This window comes from Merops nubicus, unplaced genomic scaffold (assembly GCF_000691845.1).
Source record: "Merops nubicus isolate BGI_N331 unplaced genomic scaffold, ASM69184v1 scaffold6849, whole genome shotgun sequence".
NCBI classification, from domain to species: Eukaryota; Metazoa; Chordata; class Aves; order Coraciiformes; family Meropidae; genus Merops; species Merops nubicus.
Genome location: NW_008628915.1, coordinates 18,830 through 29,397, shown reverse-complemented (window position 1 = coordinate 29,397; position 10,568 = coordinate 18,830). Strand labels below are relative to the sequence as shown.

Here is a 10,568-nt window from a genome sequence, read left to right as displayed (position 1 = left end):
ATGCTTAGCAAGTTCCTCCACCAGCTCTCTCAGCACTCTTGGGTGAATCTCATCCAGCCCAAGAGACTTGTGGGTGTCCAGCTGGCTCAACAGGTCCTTCACTGCTCTTTCCTGGATTATGAGGGGATCATTCTGTTCTCCATCCCTTTCTTCCAGCTCAGGGGACTGAACACCTTGATGATAACTGGACCAACTATTGAAGACTGAGGCAAAGAAAGCATTCAGTACCTCATCCTTAGTAACAGCGTTCCCCCTCACATCCAATAAAGGATGGAGATTCTCCCCGGTCCTTTTTTTGTTTTTAAGGTATTTATAAAACATTTTTTATTATCCCTTGCAGCAGTGTCCAGGCTGAGTTCCAGCAGAGCTTTTGCCCCCATAACATTTTTTTCTACATGACGTAACTAAATCCCTAAATATTTCAAATAGAAAATTTTTCTAGTTATTTTAGCTAGTGAATATATGAACTGTGTAATTATCTTCTTTATAAAGAGCCTGCAAATATATATGAGATGTATACTTGTGGATCTGAAGTGTATATAATAATGCATATATAATAATTATATATTATATAATATATAATAATTATATGTAATATGTGCATATTAAAAATTACACATTAAAAATCACATTAAAAAATGCTAAAAATAACATTTCTATGGGGAAATAGATTTCCCCCATCTTACACATTGCTTGAAATATTTGAGTGGAGTCTTGATGTTAAAGCCTGTCAGAAGTTTTCCAGTTTGTGTCACTATGCTCAGCATTTAAATTTTGAGATCAGTTTCTTCTCTTTCTTTCAGTCCTGGACTCACCAAAGAAGAACACCATCTGCAAGGGATTTAAAAAGACTGGAATCTGATGGGTTCATAGGTAGGAGGTGCTTACAGTCTGGGTCATCTTGCAGAGCTTTATTTATCCAATTAACAAATGCAACTTTTTCTTCCTCTGAAATAAAAACAGCAAGAAAATAACCCCTTATCATTTCCATGAACACATACTACTAAATGTCAGACCTGGGTCCAAAAGCTTCATGTGCAACAGAACTCCTTAAGTTTCACAGGGGCCATTTATTGAAAGAACCAGACCAGTGGTAAAAAACACACAAAATTATTTCAATTGATTGATCTTTCTCCTACTTCACCCTCTAAACGTCTGGTGATTTTCTGAAGGGCAACACAGAAATCATAGTGACATAATGGAAAAGGTATCATCATGGCTGACTTCAAATTCAGTCCCTCAGTAATCACAACAAAAAGAGGGAAATTTGTAATCTGAAATATGGAACATTGTCATCTCTATGCCCTTGGTTTAAAATTCAGAATTTCATCCTGCCTCCTACTAGGACTTCAGAGACTGGCAGTATTTCTTAAGACTCCCATCTGGGTTACCGTGCTGTATTTAGCTTTGAGGAACTTTAAGAATGTGGTATTCTTTTCTACTACTCTATGAAACTTTTAAAAGTTTAGGACCTCAGTTTCAAATTCTCTTTCATATTTAATGCAGAATTTATTACTATGTATCTAAGAATTCCTATTGTGACAACAGTCAATCTAGCATCAGTATTCAGATTCCCAGGCAGTATAGGTGGTATTCATCTTACTTATCTCAGGAATTACATAAGACCAGTACCTACACCTGAATTATTACACTTCTTTCATTGTCAGTAGGAAGAAACATGAAATTCTAGTGCATATTTAATCTCATCACACTAGTGCATATTTCGTTTCATCATAAACTTAGACAGGTTTTGAGGCCAGGCCAGGTGAATTGTACTCTAGTGGTGTCAGCTTCCCTTCAGCAAGGATCAAAGAGAGTCTACAACTAGCTCTGATGGTGACCCTCCTACAGCCATACCTTGAGATGGACTATGTTCCCTGCTTTGGAGATACACCAAGTGCAGCTGGTGCTATAAGGATAAACCTGAGAGAGAGAGAATCACCACCTTTAGCTAATTGAAGTGAATCCTCCTCATATATAGGATCTTAACAAATCCCAGACTCAAGTCAATCAAAAAAACTGCAATATTACTTATATTGCTTATTGCAATATGATCCTGGAAGGTGCTTAGTATTCTTACCAGAAGTTACAATACAATTAGGCACAATTACCAACTTAAATGACATGCAGCAGGGAGAGGTAGGAAGAAAGAGAACAAATATTAATAGTAACTTCATAAGTATAAAATAGGCTATGCAAAAACCACATGGGAGCAAACAATTCTGTAATGGCACAGAGACAGCTGAGGAGGCCCTTCCATCCACAAAGGATGCTTGTTCATTTTGTTGTTTTGTTTTCATTTAGTTAACACCGTGGAAATGACAATAGGGATTCAAATTTATCTGAACACAGAAGTAAGAGTAGACTAGCATGTGACATAGCCAAAAAACTTGAGTGGTGTAACTAGAAGTATGCCAAGGAGGCCATTGAATTTTTTCCCCCCACATGCTGGCTTTCATTTTTTTGCTTTAGAAAAGATGTGTAACTTATCTCCAAGTAAAACTAACAATAACTGACCAGACCATATTTTAATAAACTAGCATCCACACTTATCTTGCCCATCTCCATACGCTTTCTCTGTGTTAATTTGCAGCAACATTTTCCAGCTGTTTTCTTCTTCCTCTGCTGTGCAAAAAATTTTCCCTCTGTGCAAAACTTATTTGTGTTTATTTATTACCTGAATAAGAGTGCTGCGTTCCCTCACTAGATATTGCTGATGTTCCTCCAATTGCTGTAATACCTTGCCTCTTGTTTATTGATTTTCGGAAAGACTTGCTAACATCTTTACTTTTCAATTCCTGAATTATCTGTAATAACAAAAAACAGCATTCTGTGATTGATCATACCTTCAAGTAACCATTTTAACTCATGTAAGTACTCTAGATTCAGCAGCACACCTGCCTGCCTGCCTTTGGTATTTACATTGACTTCTGTTCTGAAAAACGAAAGTTACTACGTGCGTAAAACTAGTTTAAAACCCTTCATTAAACTTGCATACTGGATATCTAATTATTCAGTGAGTACCTCAAGTGTTACATTTACTAAGCCATGCTATCTAAAAAAGTAGACATTCAACAATCTAAACAATTTTTTCCAAAGACATTTTGGTAAACTGAAGCAAACAACTAAAACCAGACACATTTTCAATGACTATAGTGTATTTCTTTCACTTCATCATAGGCTTTACAGTAAAAGGTTACTACATGACAGTTACACATGCCATTAAGCAAGCTGATACCATTTTAAACCTGCCTGCAATGTAAACCACACTGGATATACTGATATGTCCTAGATTTGCCCAAATGCTGTGGAAGTCTTAAAACTGACAATGAAGTAACAGATACAGCTCAATACCTGAATGTCAATAGTTGCATCTCACTTATGCACCATTGTAAATTAGAAACTTGGAAAGAAAGATCAACAACCAGTTGAACAAGAAACTAGCTGCAATTAGCAGCAGTACTCAATTCAAAGCAAAAATTAATCATCCCCAAACACACACACAGCCTCTTAAATAAAGCATAGTAGCAAGCGATCAACATTAAAAAAAAGTCTAAAACTTTCAAGTTTTTACAATGCAAGTGAAAAACTGTATCTCAGTCCAGAAAAAAATAGCCTTTAGCATAGAGATTAAGCATAGTAGTGCGAGCATTAGTTTATCACTAAGAGAGTTCAGAGGCTGGTATCTAATTATCTACTCTTAAGCCAAGGGTTGACCCAACTGTTCCTGAAGTATGTAGTCCAACTCCTCATCTTTGAGGAAATAGTAGGACTGACTGAAACTATTGTGTTCTCACATGCTGCCCAAATGAGATCTACTAAATTAAATGAGAGAATGAAATATAAACCATTGTAAATTAGAAACTTGGAAAGAAAGATCAACCACCAGTTGAACAAGAAACTAGCTGCAATTAGCAGCAGTACTCAATTCAAAGCAAAAATTAATCATCCCCAAACACACACAGAGCCTCTTAAATAAAGCATAGTAGCAAGCGATCAACATTAAAAAAAGTCTAAAACTTTCAAGTTTTTACAATGCAAGTGAAAAACTGTATTTCAGTCCAGAAAAAAAATATAAAGACTGGAATAGAATTATATAGGACATTGTGAATTGTCACAGAAAAATTTCTTATTCTCAAAATATTAATTATTCATATCAAAATAGCACTTAGTTGCACCACTTCAGTTTTCTATCCTAGTTCTCAACAGATACCAGACAGCAGAGAAGCACCCAAAGGGTATGTCTTACAGAGACAAACTCTTCAAAGTTGATTCTCCCATCCTTGTTGCTATCTGTCACTGCAAGGATTTTTTCTACAATCTCCCGGACTTTGTAACCAGGCAAGGGCAGACTTGCTTCTTTAAACAGGTCTTGAAGCTCATAGTCACTGACATACCCACTGTTGTCAATATCTGTAAAATGAAAGTACAAGTTGGTTTTACACTTATGTAAACAATCAAGTACAGTAACTGTAAGAATAAATAAAGTATGAGAAATACAGTTCTAGGAGATGAGTACTACTTCTTCTTCTGACATAGATAAGTAAGCTGAGGGAATACTTGCAGATTAGGGGCCCAACTGGCTAGTAATTGTGCCATCTGCTTATGCATTTTCCTCAGGAACTATTTTATAATCCCAAAGCACAGCTGTATGACAAGGATAGCAAATTTGTAAATAGTGAAATTTAAGGTTTTTTTAAGGCTCCCAACAAAATTCTTTATAAACCTTCAAATAAAAGGGAGATGAATTATTATATTTTTCCTGCCAATATTACACCCTTTGCAATCAGTAAACTCAAATGTGATGCAAGTTTTTACTAGAAGAGCACATTTACCCAGAAAAACTACCTCCAGAAGAACTCTGCTTGACTGCATTTTGTTTCTTACCCTAGTATCTGATAAACATTTTAATGGAATCATAGAATGGCTTAGGTTAGAAGAGATCATCTAATCCAACCTCCTTGCCACAGGCAGGGATGTCTTTTAACTAGACTAGGTTGCTTAAGGCCTGAACTTTCTGTTCTTCAAAACTTTTGATGTGGTAGGCTTACCTGTGAAGAATAAATACAGGATGATCTGTATCTGTTTATTAAAGGTGACCTTCCTTAATCTATTAACTAGCTTTGTTGGGAGCAATTTGTGCTGTCACCTTCAGTTACACTTGGCTCCCAAGACTGCGTCAGGAATGTTCATGTACAGCAAAGTATCAGAATGCTTTTTTCAACAGGAGATACAGTATAACTCCACAATTGTTGAAAGAAATGAATGGCTGTATCACATAAAAATAAATTAAGAAAAATTCAATCTAATTTGGTTTACTCATGCTGAATAACACAGCAACATAGAAGAAATAATAAAAATACCCTTTGTACCTCCACCCTAGGCCAACCTTTGTGCAGAAAGCTGCCTTGAATTCTTGTCTTAGTATAATAAAGCACCATTTTACAGACCTGTTTTTATCCAATGTAATGCATAAACGAATCAAAAACATTAACTGTTTCTCATTTTTTTTGTGTCTATGCATATTTCCATATATATGTATACACATATCTATACAAGCAGAATTTGAGAATGCCCACTAAAATAACTCTATCTGTACCTGCAGTGCAATGTCTAAGCAATGGAGAGAAGTATTCTTAAAAGCAGAAAAGCCATAGTCCAAGCACAGTATAGATGAAGCTAAATCAAACACAAGAAATCATATCTAGCATAACTAGTGCTGGATATAATGCCCATAATTTTATATATTTAAGGCTAGTATTTTGACAACAATTTTCATCCTCTTTCATGAGCATATGAAAGCTCTTGAAAAAATATGAATAGTATTTTTCCAGTTCTACAAAAGATGCATCTAAGATACATGATTTAAGAGAAGATCACAAGTGACACAATGAATCAGAAACAGAATCAAGATGATATGGGCACTTTTCTGACTTGTCAGGATGCTCCCTTTCCTCCCCCCTCCCCCTGTTTACTAGCTAAAAGACCTCTCTTCATATTGTGTCTAGGATCAGAACTCAGCCAATAATACCAGAGTGAATAAATACACATCAGTTTACAGAAGAGCAAGCAGAGAAACATGCTTTCATCTCTAGCCATAGCTGACTGCTCTACAGCCACTTCCTGGTAATCCATACTACACTCTGTAGATTCTGTACAGTCTCATAAGGTGGCCGCATTTCACTGCTGAAAAAAGGCTTAAAACACCTGTTAAAAAAATACTACTTTTTCTATTTTCAATAGTACCAAAAATTCACAAATCACTACACAGACAAACTTTGTCTGTATAAGTGTAAATTCATCCACCGTGTGGCTTGCAGACGTGTAACAACACACGTAATAAGGGGGATGGTCTAAAAAACAGAGGACATGCTCATGAGCTCACTCAGATTACCAGATACTTCATTTCTCTAGGTTCACCCTTCACTGAGGGTAATTCCATGATGACAACCAGAGAGTTAATTACATGCCTCTTCTCTCACTTTATCAATATAATTGCAAGCAATTTATCCATAAAGACACTGGAAATGTAAAAATGAAAAAAAAGAAAAAAGCTAATGGTGCTTACTTTCTACATTTTAACAGAAAGCATAATACAGTAAGGAGGAAACTGGTTTTCAGCGAGTAGGAGCAATACAGACAATTCCTAGAGCAGAAACATGAAAATGTGCAGGAAGGAAAGAGAGAAAAAGAAGAAATGCAGATGGTGAGAACCAAACAAATAGAAAAGCTGTGACACAACACCAGTGGGTATGTACCTATCCTAACACCTCCCAGTAGACAGATACATGTATACAGTGCTCTTTTCTTTGGTCTGTCTTTCCAGTTCTTGCAGGCTATAGACTTGTTGAGCTACAGGCTATGTCAAGATGATTGTTTGATACCTTCCATGGATGTATTTTATTCCTTTAGCTTTTATACATTTTTTTGGTCTCAACAACATTCTGAGTCAATGGGTTCACAGGTTTATTATTTGTCATGAAGAAGTTACTTTTTATTTTAAGCTGACTCTTTACTGGGTATCACATCATACCTGTATTGACAGCAACAGAATAATTCCCTCTTCATCTTTCCCACACTACTCATAGTTTTAGAGATATCTAACATACAGCTTCCCAATAGTCTCTTTACCAAGCTAAAGACTCCTAATATTTAAGACTTGTCTAAAAAAAACCCTGTTACCTCATTATGAATGATTATAAATGTTTGATTTGCAGAGCTGCACAGATACACATGACCCCCTCAGAACTGCAGCAAACAAGAAATAGAACAGATATGAACTTACACAGTCACGACAGTATTGCAATCTAGAAATAAGGGTTGTTATGTAAATCCTCACTCTTTCTGTTTACTCTGTGATTAATCTGAAAACATCCTGTCAAGCATGCAAAATGATATAATTATTTATTAACATCTGCTAGCTAAAAAGGCAAGATGAAAAAATGTCCAAGTTTAGCTTACTTAAAATGTAAAATGAAATCAAATAAATGAAATGACAAATTACTAGTTCACCAAAGCAGGCAAGTAAAGCAAAACCAAAGTGTCAGTAATCTAACATGAAAATTTACTGAACAATTGAAGTTTAAGCAAAATTTTTTTCCTAGATTTAACCAGTTCAAAAAACTGAATTTTGAGATCTATCATGCTGCATGTACAAGGGTGCAAATAATGCAACTGCCCAGCAAGAAAATGTATGTTTTCATTGCTGAAGTTGAAAGAAATTAATAAGCACACATACTTTCAATTAAAATAAGGGGATTTGTGTCAACATTATTATTTTCTTAGATATTACTGGTAACATAGAAGGAAAATATGGCCCTATCAAAATAAAAGTGATCTATAAAGATTCCTTCCACAAATCCTACACAGCTCTGCAATGTTAATGGCATCCTTATTATTTTCTTATTTAAAACATACCTATTTTACTGAATGCTTCTCTTAGATCTTCAAGTTCTTCACAAGAGATGGTAGTTATGTTGTTTTCCATCGTTGGGCAGCAAGAAGTGTCACTCTCAACTGCTAATATCTAATAAACAGGAAATATACAAAGCTTTAATTCCAAGTACATACTAATACAAGTTACTGATCTTTCCAATGCAAGGTACCAGACCTGAATGACATTTCCAGGCCTGGCACACTTAATACATTACAAAGAAGAATTAAAGTACCTCAAACACCCAACAATTCTTTTCACCATAATAGTGACTGAGAATTGATAATAGCAGCACCTATTTTCATACACTTGGTGCTCTTATTTGCACAGAGTAAGCAGTGCCTGGCAATCTACCTCTGCTGCCTGAGGGGTTTTCCAACACTAAAATAATCACCTTTCAACAAAACATTTTTAGAAAAATTAATTTCTAAGTGCAACACAGTATCATTGTGTAATTGGTGATCAGTGCTAAGATCTAGTCCTGCAAAGCACTGGTCACTCCAATAGTTGCACAGTAGTAAACCTCAGCGGGACACTTTCAAGAACCTGCTTATAATCAGTGGGTGAATGCTAAGGAGCCTTTTCACAGCCACCACACAAGTTACCACCTCCTGACCTTTACTCCACTCTTCTGACAAGACTGTTGTCTCATAACACTGTCAAAGTACTGAATAAAGGCTTTTACTGAGGATAAAGATTAGAGTCCTAATGTGAATGTACTTTCTTTACCCAACTCCAAAAAGCAAAACAAAACTGAAGGCAACTTCACAAGGGCTGGTAAACCCCCATGATAAATCCCTGCCCACCTCCTTGTATCAAAGCTTTACAACAGGATGACTCAGATCTTGTTAGTAAGTGCAAGTTTCTAAAGAAGTCATACACAATTGTCTCAATACACAAGCTTATATTTACATTTTCCACTTTCCACATGCCATTGGTGCACACAAAGTAAGCCAACAGCAGCACCCACCTGCACGTACGAAGCTCTGAGCAGCAGCTGGCTAAATGCTGCTGTGCCTATGATAAAGTACAAGTTTTGTCTTGGTTTTTACATTATAAGCCACAGTGGCAAAAATCCACCTTATAGAAGTATTTTCATCAAAGTTAGCCTATACTTGTGAATGTCTTCCCTTCTGGTTTAGTGTTTTTACTTTAGAGCAAGAAAAATACTCCTATAATGGCCAGGTTATTATTAGCTCATAATAATTATATTCAGATCTACTACCATCTGAAAATAAGAAAAAATACAAATGAAGCAATTGTACAGGTAGAACAGTTTTTGATCACAAATTGGCTCTCTGCCTACCTATAAAAGGAGGCCAAATGAGAAGTACAGCAGAACCTGTTGGTTTGCATGATGTTTGCAGGTTATCCCTCTTTGCTTGTTGATCAAAGAGCTTTCTCTCTTGTGTAGCTACCTCCAGTTACACAGAAAGTGGGGTTTCCACTTTATGCAAAGTCTAATGCTGTCAATATTCCAGTGCCCTCATATTTACACAGGATCTTTCAGGAGAAAAAGAAGACATGATACAACTTGTCAAAAAAAAACCAAAAACCACAAACCAAGTAAAACATACCTGGAGTAAAATTTTACTTGCAAATATAAACTCTTAAGAAACACAGCTAACCAACATATTTGGATATACTCAAGTCACCAGAAATTCAAACTCGTAGCCAGAAATTCAAACTTGACCAATAAACCGGGATTGAGAATTTTTACTCAAACCTATCAATCCAAAGCTGTATATGTGAAGTGCTGTGGTTTAAACCACAGGAGGGTTGGCATATGGATAATGTCCACAATCAGGCAAGAAAGACCCTCCTGACTGGTTTTACCCATGGTCTGGCCAGCCTTGGCTGGGAACTGATTAGGAGATCACCACCAGGTGCCGCCTCCTTCCACATTAACTTGGAGGTGGGGCAAGAAGCCACCTCTATAAGAACTGACTCTGGGTGCAGTAGCATTGGGAGGTTTGTCTTTGGAGTCTATGTCCTGTGTGGAGGTTTTGGTTATTGAAAGGGCTTCCTCATTCTTCATGTTTAAGTGGAGTTCCCAGGATGGTGGGGCAACATCATAAGTTTCTCTCTGGGAAACTCCTCCACAACTGGACTCATTGTCTGGCTGTTTCTCTCTCTCATGGCATGGTCCTGAGTTGGGTTGCTCCCTTCTTCACACAATATGCTGTGGGTGAGTGCATTGATGTTTTCCTTACTCTGGTAGTCTGGCACTTTGGGTCTCTGGTGTGTGATTTAAGAGGGGAGGGAGGAGTCTGCCTGTTAATGATACTCGCATTTTATGTTGGGCAAGTGCTCAGCAGAAGAGTATTATGGTATTCTTTCACATAATATTTTGCCTTTTGTTGAGCCCAGAATGATATACTCTTCATAATTCATATTATTAATGAGTCACTAAATTAAAAACTTCTCTTTCTAGGGATCTGTCTTAACTCTAAACAATGCAAATGTTTAGATTGCTCGGCAATTTTTAATAGGATGGGGTTTATTTGTTCAACAGTACTTCCACAAATTCGAATTCTAAGCCTTTGATTTTCTAATACAAAAGGCAATGGGACAACATTTTTGCTACTGGCAAGAGCACATATGGCATGAGAAAAAATGCCTGTACTACGAAAGT

The 10,568-nt window shown here is 36.5% G+C and overlaps 1 protein-coding gene across 1 annotated transcript in view; it reads right to left on the bottom strand.

Annotated features, from left to right (window-relative positions):
• LOC103779195 (plastin-1) overlaps positions 1-8,002 on the bottom strand; it is a gene marked incomplete at its 3' end in the record, with an annotated part of 15,048 nt that extends 7,046 nt beyond the window's left edge. Inside the window, exons 1-4 of the mRNA XM_008946815.1 lie at positions 7,918-8,002; positions 4,250-4,413; positions 2,678-2,807; positions 816-948 (exon numbers count right to left, since the gene is read on the bottom strand). Of these exons, the coding sequence (XP_008945063.1) occupies positions 816-948; positions 2,678-2,807; positions 4,250-4,413; positions 7,918-7,987 (497 nt within the window). The remainder of the gene's footprint in view (positions 1-815; positions 949-2,677; positions 2,808-4,249; positions 4,414-7,917) is intronic.
• Between the last annotated feature and the right edge of the window lie 2,566 nt (positions 8,003-10,568).